We start from the raw sequence: 18,485 nt of genomic DNA on the forward strand, positions 1-18,485 counted from the left end.
GGTGGCTCATTTGTACTATTGTGTCTCCCTGGGCATACCAGAGGGATGCTCTTGCACAATAGCAGCTTAAATGGAATATACCACGTTTTTGGCCCAGGTCCTTGTCACTGCTAGTCCCACAAAATAAGAAAGGGAAAGGCCAGTGTTGAAGTAACTATATCGGGGAGTATGGTTTAAGGTGTTTTTGCTTCTTGTTTTTCAGAATGAGCAAGAGTTACTCCAGATGGCTAAGGAGAACCTGATAGCCCAAATGGAGCATCTGCAAGCATCGATTGCAGAGGCCAAGGCTCAGGCAAGGGCTGCCGGGGTCCTAGAGGAAGACCTGAAAACAGCTCGCTCAGCACTGAAACTGAAAAGCGAGGAGGTGGCAAGTGAGCGTGAGAGAGCTCAGGCTCTGCAAGAGCAGGGCGAGTTGAAGGTGGCCCAAGGGAAAGCTCTGCAAGAGAATTTGACTCTCTTGGCCCAGACCCTCTCCGACAGAGATAGGGAAGTGGAGACTTTGAGGGGGGAAATCCAAGGACTGGAGAAGCAGCGGGAAATGCAGAAGGCTGCTTTGGAACTGCTATCCCTGGACTTGAAAAAGAGGAACCAAGAGGTGGATCTGCAGCAAGAACAGATTCAGGAGCTGGAGAAGTGTAGGTCTGTTCTAGAGCACCTGCCCATGGCCGTCCAGGAGCGAGAGCAGAAGCTGATTGTGCAGAGTGAGCAGATCAAAGAGCTCGAGAAGGATCGGGAAACTCAGAGGAACATCTTGGAGCATCAGCTTGTAGAACTTGAGAAGAAGAACAAAGTGATTGAGTCCCAGAGCGGGCAGGTTCAGGATCTGAAAAAGCAGTTGGTTACTCTGGAATGCCTGGCCCTGGAACTGGAGGAAAACCATCACAAAATGGAGTGCCAGCAAAAGCTGATTGAGGAGCTGGAGGGCCAGAGGGAAATGCAGAGGGTGGCTTTGACCCACCTGACTCTAGACCTGGAAGAAAGGAGCCAGGAGCTGCAGGCACAAAGCACCCAGATCCACGAACTGGAAAGCCACAGCACCCTTCTGGCAAGGAAGCTGCAGGAGAAGGACCAGGAGCTAAAGTCCCAGCAAGAACAGATCGAGGAGCTGCAGAGGCAGAAAGAGCATCTAACTCAGGATCTTGACAGGAGGGACCAGGAGCTGATACTGCAGAAGGAGAGGATTCAGGTTCTAGAAGATCAAAGAATGCTGCAGACAAAGATCCTAGAGGAGGACCTAGAACAGATCAAGCTGTCCTTGAGAGAGCGGGGCCGGGAGCTGGCCTCCCAGAGGCAGCTGATGCAGGAACGGGCAGAGGAAGGGAAGGGCCAGAGTAAAGCGCAGCGTGGGAGCCTGGAGCACATGAAGCTCATCCTGCGTGACAAGGAGAAGGAGGTGGAATGCCAGCAGGAGCAGATCCAGCAACTTCAGGAGCACCAGGACCAGCTGGAGCAGCAGCTCCGGGACCTGCACAGAAAAGTGGGAGAGACCAGCCTACTCCTGACACAGCGAGAGCAGGAGATAGTGGTCCTGCAGCAGCATCTGCAGGAGGCCGGGGAGCAGAGGGAGATGAGAGAGCAGTCCCTTCAGGCTCAATTGGGAGAGGCACAGAGGGCACTGGCCCAGCAGGACCAGGAACTCGAGGCCCTAAAGCAGAAAGAGCAGCAGACCCAGGGAGAGGAGAGTGCAAAGGAAAAGGCGAGCAAGCTGCAGGCAGCTCTAGAACAAGCCCACTCGACACTGCAGAAGTGCCAGGGAGAGCTTGAGGACTACAAAGAGCAGGTGCGAAGGCTCCAGGAAGAGCTGGCAGCAGAGGGACGGCGGGTGCAGGCCCTGGAGGAGGTGTTGGGGGACCTGAGGGCTGAGTCTCAGGAGCAGGAGGAGGCCCTATTGGCCCTCCAGCAACAGTGTGCTGAGCAGGCACAGGAGCATGAGGTGGAGACCAGGGCCCTGCAGGACAGCTGGCTGAAGGCCAAGGCCATGCTCAAGGAACAGGAGCAGGAGCTGGAGGCTCTTCGAGCAGAAAGCCAGTCCTTCCAGCATCAGGGAGAGGCTGCCCGGGGCCAGGCTGAGGCTCTGCAGGAGGCCCTCAGCAAGGTTCAGGCTGCACTTCAGAAGAAAGAACAGCATCTTCTTGGGCAGGCAGAACTGAGCTGCAGTCTGGAGGCCAGCACTGCCACACTGCAGGCCACCCTGGACACCTGCCAAGCACGTGTCTTGCAGCTAGAAGAGGACCTGAGGATGCGAGAAGGTGAGATCCAGGACCTGGGTCTCCGACACCAGGAGGACATGCAGCAGCTTCAGCAGGCACTTGCCCAGAGGGATGAAGAGCTGAGACAACAGAAGGAACAGGGGCAGCTGCTGGAGAATCTGGACCAGAGGGGCCAAGAGAATATGATCCAAGAAAAGCAGAATTGGGGTCAGGAGAGAGAAGAAGAGATGAGGACCCTTCATCAGAGGCTAAAGGAGCTACAGCTGACTCTAGCACAAAAGGAGGAAGAGATCCTGGAGCTGAGGGAGGCCTCACGCCACAGGGCCTCTCCGGTGGAGGAACCATCTCCAAAATTTGAGTCTTCAGGGCCTAGGCTACAGCGGGAGCTGGAGCAGCTACAGGCAGCCCTGAGGCAGACAGAAGCCAGGGAGATTGAATGGAGGGAGAAGGCCCAGGAATTGGCACAGTCCCTGGCCCAGAGCAAGGCCAGTGTCAGCAATCTGCAGGAGGTAGCCATGTTTCTACAGGCTTCTATCCTGGAGAGGGACTCAGAACAACAGAGGCTGCAGGTAAGTGACTCCCAAAGGAATGAGGGGCAGGTGACAGAGCCCCATGTGGCTGAGCTCAGGCACTGCCTGCACCCGGGGTCTTTTTTTTTTTTTTTTTGGCCAGGGCTGGGTTTGAACCCACCACCTCCGGCATATGGGACCTGCACCCTACTCCTTGAGCCACAGGCGCCGCCCTGCACCCTGGGTCTTATAGCACCTCAAAGGGTATGAGAGAGCTGATACAACCACCTCAAGTGGGATTCGGCTGCTGTGCTAGTCTAGGGGATACAAAAAGGTAAAGACACCCACAGTATCCCCCAAAGAGTGTAAGACACCCACAGTCCCTCCCTCACAGAGCTCAGTCTAATTGATAAGCAATTATAATGCAGTGTGGTTAGTGCCTAATAGGGAAAGTTTAGTGTGCTCCAAGCATGCTAAAGGGATCCTTTCCTGGGGGTGAGTCCCCAATGGCTTCCTGGTAGAAGTAGTGTTTGAGATTAGATTTAGGCCAGGTGCGGTGGCTCAAGCCTGTAATTCTAGCACTCTGGGAGGCCTACATGGGAGGGTGGCTTGGGCCCAGGAGTTCAAGACCAGGCTGAGCAAGAGTGAGAACCCTGTCTCTACTAAAAATAGAAAAACTAGCTGGGCACTGAGCGGGGGGCACGTAATGAGAGAGCTGATACAACCACCAAGTAATCTCAGCTACTTGGGAGGTTGAGCCAGGAGGATCACTTGAACCCAAGATTTGAGGTTGCTATGAGATAAGCTGATGCCACTGCGCTCTAGCCTGGACAACAGAGTAAGACCCTATGTTGAAAAAGGTGTGTGTGTGGGGGGACTAGGCACCTGTAGCACAGTGGGTATGGCATTGGCCACATACACCAAGGCTGGCGGGTACGAACCCAGCCCAGGCCAGCTAAACAACGACAGCTGCGACAAAAAATAGCCAGGCGTTGTGGCAATCGCCTGTAGTCCCAGCTACTTGGGAGGCTGAGGCAAGAGAATTGCTTAAGCCCAAGAGTTGGAGTTTGCCGTGAGCTGTGATGCCATGACACTCTACCAAGGGCGACAAAGTCAGACCCTCTCTCAAAAAATAAAGGAGGCAATGGGCACGGTGGCTCATGCCTATAATCCTACTGCTCTGGGAGGCTGCAGTAGACTGCTTGAGCTCAGGAGTTCGAGACCAGCCTGAGCAAGAGTGAGATCCTATCTCGACTAAAAATAGAAAAACTATCTGGGCATTGTTGCAGGTGCCTGTAGTCCCAGCTACTTGGGAGACTGAGGCAAGCGGATCACTTGAGCCCAAGAGTTTTAGATTGCTGTGAGATAGATGCAAAGCATTCTACTCAGGGTGACAGAGTGAGACTCTATCTCAAAAAACATAGTTCTGTAGTTTATTAGCTGTGCAACCCTGGCTAGGGGACTTCATTCCTCTGAACCTTGATTTCTTGTTATAAAATAGGAAATGATAATCATGAGATGAGATAGGATGTATCCTTAAGTAGATCCCTTTCTATTCCCTTTATTTTATACATCTATAAGAAGAGGGGCGGCGCCTGTGGCTCAGTGAGTAGGGCGCCAGCCCCATATGCCGAGGGTGGCGGGTTCAAACCCAGCCCCGGCCAAATTGCAACAAAAAAAAAATAGCCGGGCGTTGTGGCGGGCGCCTGTAGTCCCAGCTACTCAGGAGGCTGAGGCAAGAGAATCACGTAAGCCCAAGAGCTGGAGGTTGCTGTGAGCCGTGTGACGCCACCTCACTCTACCCGAGGGTGGTACAGTGAGACTCTGTCTCTACAAAAAAAAAAGAAGAGGACAAGCCCCTGGGCAGAAGGTCCCCCCTGGGTTATCTCTACCCTCCAAGCTCCAGCTTTATACATCTATAAAATAAAGGTTCTGGCCCAAAATGGCTATGAAGTGCTTAGGAGAAAAGCACCCAGTAAGTGTAACTTCTCTCTTATTTCCAGACCCATTCTTGCAGACACAGTGAGAGTAAGCATGTAACTGGTCAGAGGCATTCCCTACCCATACTCTTACATTACTAAGCAGTATTCACTCAAGCGTGTAACTCACCTGCTCCCCCCTTCAAACACTTAGGGACATCTGTCATATGCAGCCCTGCATCACAGTAGTGTCATTTTTTATTTTAAGCATTTTATGTGCCAGGCAGTGTTATTCTCACTTTCTTCTACTAGTACCCTAAAAAGTAGGAACTGTTGTCCTTATTTTGGTGGTTTTGTCTTATTTTTGAGACAGTGTCTCACTCTGTCACCCTAGGTAGAATGCCATGGCATCACAGCTCACAGAAACCTCAAACTCATGGGCTCAAGTGATCCTCTTGCCTCAGCCTCCCGAGCAGCTGGGATTACAGGTGCCTGCCACAACACTCGGCTAGGTTTTCTATTTTTAGTAGAGATGCTCAGGCTGGTCTTGAACTCCTGAGCTTAAGTGATCCACCCACCTCAGCATCCCAGAGTGCTAGAATTACAGGTGTGAGCCACCAAGCCCAACCCTGTTATCCTTATTTTATAGTGGAGGAATCGCAGTTCAGAGAGGTTAAGTAACTTCTCCAAAGTCACACAGTTAGTAAATGGCAAAACTAGAATTAGATCTGAGTGATGTATCTCTAGAGCTCAGGCTTTTTACCACTGAGCTCTTCCTCTCTCCCAAACAACCTGCACCCACACACTCTTGTCCCCTCTTGACCATTATCATTTATGAAACAGGGGTCCTGGAAAATATCTACCATTAGGTTTCCCAACTTATCTAAAATGATTTACCCCTGAGGGCTTAATTCTGTGTCTCATGGTACAGGTAGTCATTTTATAAGAGAGGAAATTAGGGTGTGGGGAGAGCTTGTATTTTGATCAGAATCATAGCTAGTAAGTGTTGACTTGACACCCAGCCCTGTGTGACTCGAGTCCCTACTCTTTCTATATCACATCTTTGCTCCAAGTTATTTCTTGGCTTTATGGGAACTCCAAAATGAGATATCGGACTCTGCGCCCAGCTCGCTTGCTATTTCCCAAGTATCCTTGAGTAGATTCCTGCTCCTTTTTTTTATCCATCTAGAAAATGAAATGGTTTGGACTAAAATAGCGTAGAGGCTCCTGGAAAAAATAAGACTATGACCTGATGAGAAAACTGAAGTGGTTATTATGAGGATGGAGGGTGGAGTGGGTATGGATTTGAAGTTGGCAGGGTATGATTTTGTTCTACTCCTCTGTACCCCCAGGATGAACTGGAGCTCACCAGGCAAGCTCTGGAGAAGGAGCGGCTATACAGCTCAGGCTCAGCCAGCAGAGCAGAACCGGTGTCCAGCGGAGAGCAGGGAGTGCAGCTGGGGCAGGTGAGCTGGAGCCTGTAGGGAAGAGATAACCCAGGGGGGACCTTCTGCCCAGGGGCTTGTCCTCTTCTCTTAAGAACTGGGTTTCTGAAGCTCAGACCTGCCAGAGTGATCCCTTTTCCCTCTATCTGTTCCCCTACCTGTCTAAGGGGCTGCCTAGGAAGATTTACAGGTCTTTTCCGCAGTTCTCAGGAGTGGAGGAGAAGCAGCCATGGAGACAAAGGCTTGAACACCTGCAGCATGCGGTGGCATGGCTGGAGATTGACCGGAGCAGGCTGCAGCACCACAACATCCAGCTGCGGACCACCTTGGAGCAGGTAAGTAGCGTTTGCTGTCCTCAGCTCCCTCTTTTGGGGTCTGGTGGGTATGGATCTCCATTTCCCATGCAGCCCCCAGAGCGGGGGCCAGTAAACTACAGCCTGTGGGCCAAACCCAACCCATTGCCTGTTTCTGAAAATTAAATTTTATTGGAACATAGCCAAGCATTGTCTATAGATGCTCCCCTGATACACAGGGTGGTTGAATAGTTGTGGCATAGATGGAATGGCCCACAAAGCCTGCAATACTCACTACAGAGGAAGTTTGCTGACCTTCTCTCCAAAGGCCTGAGAGGCTGGCTTTGTACTCAGGGCTGTCCTAGCATGAGTAGCCTCGGCCCAGGAGTTCTTCTCCCATGGCTTCTGTCTCCCCTTACACATATACCCCGATGTGCACTGGCCTTCTCTGGAGAGGGCAGCTCTACTCTAGCCTGGAGCCAACCCAAGCCATGATTTCTCCCTTGCACTTTGACAGGTGGAGCGAGAACGGTGGAAGCTGAAGAGGGATTCCATACGTGCATCCCGGGCAGGGGCCCTGGAGGTCACCAAGGCCACAGCTTCATCATCTACACTGCAGGTTTACTTGTTTCTTCTGCTGTAGCCTCAAAGTCCAACTCCAGCCTCTAGAAACTCAGCCCTCCTCATGGCATATCCCAGGCCACTCTGGGAGGGCAGGAACAGCTGCCTCACCAGTCCAGAGTTCTGCCTCACTCAGCCACTCAGCACAGCTCAGTCTGTGCCTGCCCTGAGAATGAAGCCCAGTGACAGGGGCCGAGGGTGGTAGCCAGCCCGTGGGGCTCTGGTCACAATCCCTGGTACTTGGTGTTGTGCAGCGCTCACCAGTGCCTGACGCACCTAGGAACTTGATCACAGCTTTGCAGAGCTTAGGCTTCCTTGCTCCTTATAGTGCTAAGTTTACAGGATTAGGGTCTTTGGTCTTTCCTGGAGCCAGAATTTCTTTTTCGGGTTAGAGGTTTAGGGAAGGCTGAGGTGTGGCCAGCAGGTACCTGGCCAGGGAGTGTGTGGGGTGACCAAGCATCTTTCAGTCTTCATCCCTGTCCTTTGTCAAATATTCTTCAGGCCAGCTCAGTGCCCATAGCACAGTGGTTATGGCGCCAGCCACATACACTGAGGCTGGCGGGTTCAAATCTGGCCGGGGCCAACTGCAACAAAAAATAGCCAGGCATTGTGGTGGGTGCCTGTGGTCCCAGCTACTGGGAGGCTGAGGCAAGAGAATCGCTTAAGCCCAAGAGTTGGAGGTTGCTGTGAGCTATGATGCCATGGCACTCTACCCAGGGTGACATAGTGAGACTCTGTCTCAAAAAAAAAAAAAAAAAAAATGTTCTCCAAGACATTTTTGTCTTACGTGTCTTACTTTCTCTGCAATCGGATACCTGTGGAAACCCCAGAGTAGGAAGGCCCGTTCCAACAAGAATGCTATTTATCTCCCTCAGGATGGAGGACAGAAGAGCTCTCCAGATGCCAAGTATGTGATGGAACTGCAGAAAGAGGTATGTTCTGGAAGAATCTGTTCCTGTTGCCTCCCTTTGCACTCAGGCAACAAGGCTTTAGTGTCTGCTTCATGCTTGGCCCTTTGTGCACCTGCAGCAGGGAGAGGGCAAGTAGTTCCTCCCTTCAGAGACTTCAGTCTCTATGGGAGGCAAGAAGGGAGCCAGTCCCAGCTCCATCTCTCAGGTGCCCAGGTGGGAGTGAGGAGGAATGCAGGGTCCAGGCCCCTGACCTCCAAATTCATACCTAGAAAGGGACAGAAAAAGAAAGAAGGCTGAGAAGCAGACAGAAGAGTCTGGAACAGACTGGCCTTCTCTGCCCTCAGATGGACCCTGCTGGCAGGAGTATGGCACCAGGATCCGGCAGCATAGCTCAGGTGGAGCTGCCACCCTCAGGGAAGCTGTAGGAAGTACTGACTTGCTTGTTAGGTCTTAACTAAAAGTTCACCCTCTCTTTCAAAGCCCAGGGGTCGTAAGAAGTGTGGAATTGGGCCAGGCATGGTGGCTCATGCCTATAATCCCAGCACTCTAGGAGGCCAAGGTGGGTGGATTGCCTGAGCTCAGTAGTTCCAGATCAGCCTGAACTAGAGCAAGACCCCATCTCTAACATATACCTAGACGTGGCTCGGCGCCTGTAGCTCAAGTGGTAGGGCACCTGGTTCAAATCCAGCCCAGGCCTGCCAAACAACAATGACAACTAACACCAAAAAATAGCCGGACATTGTAGTGGGCACCTGTATAGTCCCAGCTACTTGGGAGGCTGAGGCAAGAGGATTGCTTAAGCCCAAGAGTTTGAGGTTGCTGTGTACTGTAACACCACGGTACTCTACCCAGGGCGACAGCTTGAGACTGTGTCTCAAAAAAAAAAAAAATATATATATATATATATATATAGCTGGGCATTGTGGCAGATGCCTGTAGTCCCACCTACTTGGAGGCTGAGGCAGGGGGATTGCTGAGCCCAAGAATTTGAGGTTACTGTGAGCTATGATGCCATGGTACTCTCCCCAGGGCAAGAAAGTAAGACTCTGTCTCAAAAAAAAAAGTGGAATTTTGATTTCTGAGCCTGTTCAGAAATCAGTAGTCACTATTGGCAGGACCTGTCTCTGTAGCTAGACCTAAGCTATTGCTTTGAATTCTGTAACACTCATACAAAGCAATCCTGAGACCGGGCCTGGATGAGAGTGAGGCAAGAGAGGCCTCCTGAGTATGGGCTTTTTTTTTTTTTTTTACATGTAAATTATCCTTCAATAAAGTTGATGAATAGTATTTTGTTTTGTTTTGTTTTTTTGAGACAGAGTCTTAAGCTGTTGCCCTGGGTAGAGTTCCGTGGCATCGTAGCTCACAGCAACCTCCAACCTTCAACTTGGGCTCAAGTGATCCTCTTGCCTCAGTTTTTTCTATTTTTCTTTTTTTTTTTTAGTAGAGACGGGTTCTCAGTTTTGCTCAGGCTGGTCTCGAACTCGTGAACTCAAGCAATCCACCCGCCTCGGCCTCCCAGAGAGTGTTAGGATTATAGGTGCAAGCCACTGCTCCTGGCCAAGTTGATGAATAGTGTTGTTTGTAAGTTCCCTGTTTGAGTCACATGTGCACCCAGATTGACAATCTCTGGATTCTCTTGATTCCTAAAGGCTCTGCCCCCAGTTCCCAAAGCTGATTCAGAGATTAGCATGTAGTAGAGCTCACTCAAATGCTCAGCCAAAGAGCCACAGGAACAAGGAGTCGGGGTGACTTCAGGGCCCTCAACTCTTCTCCCTCTTGCTTTTCCTGCCCACCAGGTGGCCCTGCTGCGAGCCCAGCTGGCCTTGGAGCGGAAGCAGAAGCAGGACTACATTGCGCGCTCGGTGCAGACCAGCCGGGAGCTGGCAGGCCTGCACCACAGCCTCTCACACTCACTTCTTGCTGTGGCCCAGGCTCCTGAAGCCACAGTCCTGGAAGCTGAGACCCGCAAGCTGGACGAGTCCCTGACTCAGAGTTTGACATCCCCAGGGCCAGTCTTGTTACTCCCCAGCTCCAGCCCCAGCCCCAGCCCTCCCCAGGCCACTTCTAGGTAGCAGCTACAGCCAGGACAGGCCCCAGGTCAGCCTGGGAACACACAGACAGATGACTGTAGAGTGGGTCACAGTCCCTCCACACAGCTACAGGCGCGCTAAGGGGCCTGGCTCTGTAACCCTGCCTGGGAGCCCAGGTCAGCTGATGCTCCCAGGAAGAGGAAGGAAACCTGCAAGGCTGTGGAGGGCCCCAGCTCACCTGGCAGCAAGAGGAGGGCCTTGCCCTGACCGGGGGACATCAACTGCCTCTTGTCTAGAATTTATTTTCCTAGAACTTCACATTCTCCCTCAACTTTCCCTTCAACAATAAACCCTGAATCTTTGCTTTACTTCTCTGCTGTCTCCACTTAGGTAGTTGGACAGCAGCAGCACATCAAGGGAGTTTACAGAACTTGCTAAAGATTCTGTCATGTGGCATGAATCTGCGGTATGTGTGCACTGTGACAGGGAGGCTTACAGAAGATACACAAGACAAAGCTCCGGTCCACAGAGGACCTGCCTTCCAACTGACTCAGCACTCACTGATCAGTGCTGTGCACAGCTGAAAGCTATAGCACTTCAGAGGCTAACAGCGCTCCGGGGGCTGAGGAAGGGAGCTGTGAACTGGCCCTTGAGGAGAGGTGTGGAGCCAGATGCTGCTGAGCAGCAGTGACAGCCTGGTCTGGCTGTGGCAGGCCCTGGGGCCATGGTTGCAGGTGGGGAGGATTATGAAGGGTCTCTAGTGCTAACTCATGGACAGCAAGGAACCTTTGATGGTTTTATTCTTTTTCTTTTTTTTTTCTTAAACAAGAGTCTCACTTTGTTGCCCTGGTTAGAGTATAGTGGCATCACTATCAAGCTCACAAGAACCCCAAACTCGTAAGCTGAAGTGACCCTCCTACCTCAGCCTCCTGAGGAGCTGGGTCTATAGGTACCCACCACAACACCTGGCTAAAGGTCTCACTCTTCTGAAGCTGCTCTCTTAACTCCTGAGCTCAAGAGATTCTCCAGCCTTGGCCTCCCAGAGTGCTAGGATTATAGGTGTGAGCCACTGTGCCTGACCCCTTTGATGTTCTTGGCTTAAAACAACTTCTAACGCCTCAAAAACACTGAGTTGACCTTTGGTTAAAGTCAGTCTCAAGTTCATAAGCTCCATCTGGCCTCATTCTCCTACTCTGGGCAAATGCCATTGAGGTGTCCCTTCCTGGGTGTATCAGCTGGAATTAACTGGTCCCTGTAGTCCAGCCATGTGTCAAGCCACTCAGGAGGATGGACTGCAGCAGAATTTGTCACTTAATGGACTGGACCCAACTCACAGTTAAGACCTATCCTGGGCAACTTTCTCAAAGTCTGAGAACAGTTTTCATGACTTCAAGCAAGTCATGACCTTCCTCTGGCACTCCAGCCATAATCTAGAATTTCTCTTCCCTAAGCCTAGGGATGGAACTAAGGCCTAAGAATGCAGGGGTTTGGGGGCAGCACGCACTCACCCAGACCTACTGACTGGGGCTTAGCCTCATTGTATCCCATCACACCACAGAGAGTGGAAATGGGGCTATTTACAACTGCTGTGGTTTTGTTCCAAAAGCCCACATGTGCAACTCAGCAACAGATGCTTAGTAAAAATTTACAGTTCAGAACTAGAATAGGTTTGGATCCTAGAGACATTGGCCTGGTCCTTCTCTCCAGGCACAATCCCTATGGCTCTAAATCCTCTCCTGACATTTAGGCTTTTTCTGTTGCTGGGAGTTCTCAGGGACAAATAAGACTTCTTTTGGCTGCTAACTTTTATGGTCCTCCTTTTGTGATTCTCTGGCTCAGAGGCTGACAGGAGCTCTGTGTTACCTTTGAGTTTCTTCCTGCGTACCATTCTTTATCAGTCATGAGCCAAGGCCATAAGCCCCACATACCTTGTGGGAGTCAGGGAGATTCCAGTGAGTAAAAAGACATTTTAGAGGCTGCCAAGGAGGGTCTTCATTCAGGACTAGACTAACCTCTATTTGCTCTTCCCTCCCTATCCAACCCTCCATTATAGACCCCAGTCTAGCCCACCAGATACTCAGATCCAGGTTGGCCTTCAGTTCAAGTATAGGCCATGCTCTTGCCTTCACACTCCAGCTTTCTTTTTTTTTTTTTGAGACAGAGTCTCAAGCTGTTGCCCTGGGTAGAGTGCTATGACATCACAGCTCACAGCAACCTCAAACTCTTCAGCTCAAGCAATTCTCTTGCCTCAGCCTCCCAAGTAGCTGGGACTATAGGCAACCGCCACAATGCCTGGCTATTTTTTGGTTATAGTTGTCGTTTGGCAGGTCCAGGCTGGATTCAAACCCACCAGCCTTGGTGTATGTGGCTGGCGCCCTAGCCGCTTGAGCTACAGGCACTGAGCCTCTGCCCCAGCTTTCTAACATACACTCTCTTTGAACGGGTTGTAGGATGTCCTCTGTGTAGGGTCCCACCAGTAATGGTGCCCACTGCTCTTTCATCAGTTCCAAACACAAGAGACCTGAAGTGAGAAGCATGAAGGGAGCAATGTGGGCCATCCACACAGGACCCAGCCTTGCCTCAGGCCGTGAGTCCAGAATGCCCTTGTCACATGCAGCAGGGCACAAGCCACGCTGTAGCTGCCATGGATGGGAAATGTCCTTGACCAGCCAGCCAGTTCTCACCTATGTACTTGAGGAATTTGAGGAAGGTGCAGCTGATCCCCAGATTCTGGGGCAAAGAACGTCAGAGCTCAGCCACACAGGTGGTCTTTCATACAACCCCTGCTTCCTAATCTCTGCCTGCTTTCATGGAGGCTGCTACAGGTTGGAAAGGGGGCAATGGTCGAGTCAGAGACTCAGCGGTGTTCTTGTTCCCAGTACCAGGGTCTGATGGGTTCTGCCCTCTTTTGTCTCAATGAGCCTCCCCACACTCTCAGAGCCGTGACCATCACCTTAAAACCTAACTACCGTTGCTGTCCGCTTCCCCACATGGGAATCCCTGCATTTTGAAGGCAGAACAGCTGCCTGGCATAAATTTCCCCCCAGAGAAGAAGAAGCTGGTATTTGTTGGGGTGAGGAGTGTGTGGAGAGGACAGCTACAGGCGGCTGCAGAGAGAGCAAAGATTCACATCTATACCAGAATGCCAAGGGTTGTCTGCTCCAGGCCTGGGGCCTCTGTACTGTCTGATGAAACCACTGGAGTTCACACAAGTCCGGAAGCTTCAACAACACCCACAGCACATGGGTGCTGCCACCCAGGTCATCTGCATTCTGGATGTATTAAGTGGAAGTTCAGTTCAGTTGCCCACATCATCCTCAAAGCCCAGAGTGGGGCCTGGTTCATTCTGCAGAGACAGGAAAGCAAGTCAGAAAGGCAGTAGGGCTCACCGCCTGACGCTGCTCCCCCCGGCCCCACCCCTGCCCCACCTAAACAGTGTTCAGAGCTTTGATGGGGATATTGTCTGCCAAATACACATAGCACAGAACCATCATGATCAGATCTCAGGGTTTGGCTGTGGCCTGGGAACCAGTTGGAATAGTTTCTCCTTGGACAGCTGGAATTGGGTCAGGTTTCCTGGCCTTGGTGCCTATGGAAAAGAAAACAGACTACTTACCTTTCGCCCCAGGTTCCGGTACAAGGGAGAAGCTAGACTTCTCGGGAGATGGAGGCACAACAGAGAAAGGATCAAGGAGAGGATGCAGCCCAGAGCATGGGCTGACCATTCACCTGCCAATTCCATTAGCCTCTTCAGGCCCATGCGCTGATGAAAGCAGGCAGATACCCTCTGCAGGTGGAGGCAGGCTGTGCAGATGTGGTGCTGTGAATAGCCACAGATCCTCTGCAGCTATTTAGCCAGGAGCAGAACTTTCAGAAGGACCTGTGGAGGTGGAGAAAGCCCAGGCCCAAGGCTTTGCATGCAGCCCCCACTTCACCTCATGGGACAGGTCCCCTGATTGGCTTAATTTAGCCTTGGGGCAGATGAATCTTTGGCTATCTCCCTGCAATATCCACCTCCTGCCTTCCTCACTACCTTGCAGAGCAGAGAGAGTAGGGGCATGGATAGGGACAGAGAGGAGAAAGCAAGGGCTGCCAGCATGCTCTGGGCCATGAGACCCTCTGTGTGATCCTGAGCACAGTAGGGGAGAGACATAAGCTTAACTCTGCTCATCACACTTAGAAAGCAGGCAAGGGAGAAGGAAGGGAAAAAACCGAGGGTCGCAAGGCTCTGGAGCCCTTTACGGAAATTTGGTGAGAGCGGTGAGAGCTGAGGCTTCTTTGGGCTGCTCTGGCCCACTGATCTCACCCAATCTAATTATATCAGTAGCTTGGTCACAGAATGGACACCATGACCTCTTCTTACCCTTTTGTTGCTGATGCCACCACCTCTTTGCTTTCATAGAGCCCGAAGCTTGGCTTAGTGGGAGGACTTAGAGGTAGAATACTGAATGGGTCAGGGCTCAGAGGACGGATGGGAGTCTCTGCCAAGGCTGTGTGATGCATCAGCCAAGAGTGAGCCAATGTTCCCTATTCTCTGCACATGGCTCTTTATTTGGAGGTGAGGGGGACAACAAGAGCACTGTGACGAGTTCACAAACTTAATTGTCATGCCTCCTATTTTAACTCGCTGCTGGGTTGTTCCTTGAGTCTTAAGGTTCCTAAACAGTTCACCTCATTTTCTACACCTTCCAGAGGCTTGATGTTTGTTTAAGGTATTTTGTTTAGTGTTTTTAGCTACCCTCACTTGGAGGAGTAGGGAAAAATTTCTCCATCTTATCTGGAAGCAGAAGTCTACTCTCTTCTTTTTTTGGGGGGGGGACAGAGTCTCACCTCCTGGGCTTAGGTGATTCTCTCGCTTCAGCCTCCTGAGTAACTGGGACTACAGGCACCCGCCACAACGCCGGGCTATTTTTTTGCTGCAGTTGGGCCGGGACTGGGTTTGAACCTGCCACCCTCAGTATATGGGGCCGGGGCTCTACTCTCTTATCTTAAACAAATAATATGAATGGCTAACCAAAGATCGCCAGACAGTTGGAGAAACTTACATAATGAAAGAAAATGACTAAGGTAAACAGAAGACAAACTGACTTCAAAAGGAAAAGATCTTTCAGTAATCAGAAGGACTTCTACTTGTATGATGCACTACATATGCTGAAAACTCTGTTACAAAGCATCTAGAAACACTGGAAATAATATAAACAACAATATTTGAGCTTGCAGAAGTAATAAAGAAAGAACATAGACAACGAGTGTGAAGATGGAGCTGGAATGAACAAATAAAAAAGGGAAGTAGTCCTAGTTCATTGGAAAACTCTATGGGAAATAGCATTTATCTAGTCACAGTAATATAAACATGGATATTAGATTGCTAACTTTTAGAATTAGCCTGTAGTTCTGTGCCATCCAATATGGTGAATGTGCACTTGAAATGTAGCTATTCCGAGTGAGGAACACAATTTTAAATTTAATTTTATTTTGATTAATCTAAATTTTAAAATGAATGCTCAGATCAGTTATTAGAAAAGTTTCAGGCATGGCACCGTAGCTCAGTGAGCACTGGCCAAATACACCAAGTTTAATCCCCACCTCTGCCTGCTAAACAACAATGACAACTGCAACCAAAAATAGCTAGGCATTGTGATGGGCGCCTATAGTCCCAGCTACTTGGGAGGCTGAGGCAAGAGAATCGCTTAAGCCCAAGAGTTTGAGGTTGCTGTGAGCTGTGATGCCACAGCACTCTACTAAGGGCAACACAGTGAGACTCTGACTCAAAAAAAAAAATAGAAAAAGAAGAAAAGTTTCATTATGCTTGCTATAACTTGGGTATGTAAATTTACCTTTTTGACTGTAAAATTTTATACAATTACTAGTTCATGTATTTCTGATGAAAACTAAGTGAATTTAGACATATTCTTAAGTGTAAAAGACACACTGGATCTAGAAGACTTAATTTAAAAAATACAAAATAGGGGCGGCGCCTGTGGCTCAGTGAGTAGGGCGCCGGCCCCATATACTGAGGGTGGCGGGTTCAAACCCTAGCCCCAGCTGAACTGCAACCAAAAATAGCCGGGCGTTGTGGCGGGCGCCTGTAGTCCCAGCTGCTCAGGAGGCTGGGGCAGGAGAATCGCTGAAGCCCAAGAGCTAGAGGTTGCTGCGAGTCCTGTGACATCATGGCACTCTACTGAAGGCAGTAAAGTGAGACTCTGTCTCTACCAAAAAAAAAAAAAAAACGCAAAATAGGGTGGCACCTGTGGCTCAACGAGTAGGGCACTGGCCCCATATGCTGGAGGTGGCGGGTTCAAACCCAGCCCTAGCCAAAAATTGCAACAAGAACAACAACCAAAAAAACACAAAGTATCTTAATGTTTTTATATTGATTGCATGTTGAAAATGACAATATTTGGATATACTGGGTATATACATTTAATTAATTGTCTTTGTTTCTTTTTACTTTTTTTAAACTTTTGGACAGTGATGCTGTAAGTAAAGCATGTGAAATCTAATTATGCTTACACAAGCATATGATGTAAGACTTCAAATTGCATCTGTTGGGGAGGCTTAAGGGGGAAATAATTGACAAACAGAAGAGTTTAGGCACAGTGTTCTTGTGTAGAGAAAAGAACTTCAAGAGAATTTACCATGAAGTGACAGAATGAGAAATAGAGGGTAGGATCCATTATATAAAGTTACCAACGTGGCTCGGTGCCTGTAGCTCAGCGGCTAGGGCGCCAGCCACACACACTGGAGCTGGAGGGTTCGAACCTAGCCTGGGCCTGCCAAACAACCATGACAACTACAACAACAACAACAACAACAAATAGCCGGGTGTTGTGGGGGGCGCCTTGTAGTCCCAGCTACTTGGGAGGCTGAGGCAAGAGAATCACTTGAGCCCAAGAGTTTGAGGTTGCTGTGAGCTGTGACACCATAGCACTCTACCAAGGGTGACATAGTGAGACTCTGTCTCAAAAATAAATAAATAAAAATAAAGTTACCAAGGTGAACAAGTGCTTATCCCTAAACATACAATGCGATCATATAGAGCAGGGAGTCTGTATCATGATATATCGATAGAAGTATATTTGGTGGAGACACGGAAGCATTTGTCAGGATAGTTGGAAGACACAGCCTCTAGAGCCAGGCCTCAGCGTAAGAAGGTGTCGGGTGGCAGGAGATGGCTGCTACACATTAAACTATGATATTTACAAAAAAAAAACACCCACTACAATTTGCATGTATTTACCTTGATAACAATTCTTAAAAAGCAAAGAAAGCCCCAGGAGGTGTGAGAGGTCGTATGTACCAAATACTCACTTTCATCAGCATAGAAAGTTCTCTCTGACCAGGAGGTTCCAGGTAGCCCTCCTCTTTCCCTCTCTGCCTCCTGCTATCCACTCCAGCCTGGACATGTATCCTCTCCCTCCCCACCCTTCCATGCCCTGACGCTTGACTTCCAAGCCTCCCTTGGCATCTGTGCTCTGAGCTGAATGCCAAGGTGAAGAAGGGGCTTGTTCATAAGCCCACATGGAGGAGGTCACAATGTGGCCTCTGTGATGAGGTCCTTGATATAGCTGGGCTGGCCCACACAACCCTTTGGGCATCAATTTCATCAGAGAAGCCCCAGGATATAAGACGTGTCACCTTGCCCTTTTAGCCTCCAGCCCAGCCCTTGTCAGCTCCCCTCAGTGACTAGCAGGTGGCAAGGGGCACAAGAGGTGAGATGCAGGGAGGAGGAGCGGGTGGAAGTCTCCAGGATGGGGGTGTTAGGGAAGTCTGTGGCCTTAGAAGTCTTCTCCTTCCCAGTGCCAGGTGTCAGAGTCAATCTACTGCCTGCCAGGGACACCAGCCTCGGGCCACAGATGAAGATTCGATACTGGAATTTGGGTCTGATAGCTACCTGCATGGTTTCATTGTGGCTGATGACCTCCTTCCTCGACCAGTACTCCAGCCAGAACAATCTCCATAACATGGCCAGAACAGAATCAAGGACCTGCTACTGTCCCATCAACTCTTTCAGAAAATGTGGCTGTTCGTCTGAAGTCCTCAGTTGCTCTGCCTGCCTCCACATACCTGGCCAGTCCGACTGGTTTGACAAACGCTTTGAAAGTGCTATTGAGCCCCTGCAGAGGTCAGAAGAGCCCATGTCCTATGATGCTCTGGAATTGTGGCTGGTCAGTGAACAAACCTGCTCTCTGTCCAGTCCTGGCCTGCACGCCCAGGTTCTTGGCATCTTTCCATCATGGCCCCAGGCTCTAACCTTCTTCCACAGGTAGTTGGAGCCTGGGCTAAGCCCCTAAATTGTTCCCTCCTGTGCTCCTAGGGACTTCAGAGGGTCAAGTCAGAGAAAGAAGTTCAGAATAAGCAGCAGCAGCTGATTAAAATAACTCCCAACCCCTCACTGGGTCACTTGAAATCCACCTGCCACACCTGTGCTGTGGTGGGAAACTCCAGGTCCCTGCGGGGCTCTGGCCTTGGCTCTAGGATTAACCAACATAAAATGGTTCTCAGGTGGGTGCAGGGTAGGAGGTAGCGACCAGAAAGACCAGACCG

At 50.3% G+C, this 18,485-nt stretch overlaps 1 protein-coding gene across 9 annotated transcripts in view; it reads left to right on the forward strand.

Annotated features, from left to right (window-relative positions):
- CEP250 (centrosomal protein 250) overlaps nucleotides 1-10,306 on the forward strand; it is a 58,891-nt gene extending 48,585 nt beyond the window's left edge. For all 9 annotated transcript variants that reach the window (XM_053574404.1, XM_053574407.1, XM_053574405.1 and 6 more), the window contains 6 exons: nucleotides 203-2,779; nucleotides 5,991-6,104; nucleotides 6,287-6,418; nucleotides 6,894-6,995; nucleotides 7,873-7,929; nucleotides 9,705-10,306. In XM_053574404.1, the coding sequence (XP_053430379.1) occupies nucleotides 203-2,779; nucleotides 5,991-6,104; nucleotides 6,287-6,418; nucleotides 6,894-6,995; nucleotides 7,873-7,929; nucleotides 9,705-9,980 (3,258 nt within the window). In that variant the 3' untranslated portion in view covers nucleotides 9,981-10,306. The remainder of the gene's footprint in view (nucleotides 1-202; nucleotides 2,780-5,990; nucleotides 6,105-6,286; nucleotides 6,419-6,893; nucleotides 6,996-7,872; nucleotides 7,930-9,704) is intronic.
- Nucleotides 10,307-18,485: the final 8,179 nt, after the last annotated feature.

Source organism: Nycticebus coucang, chromosome 21 (genome assembly GCF_027406575.1).
Source record: "Nycticebus coucang isolate mNycCou1 chromosome 21, mNycCou1.pri, whole genome shotgun sequence".
NCBI lineage: Eukaryota > Metazoa > Chordata > Mammalia > Primates > Lorisidae > Nycticebus > Nycticebus coucang.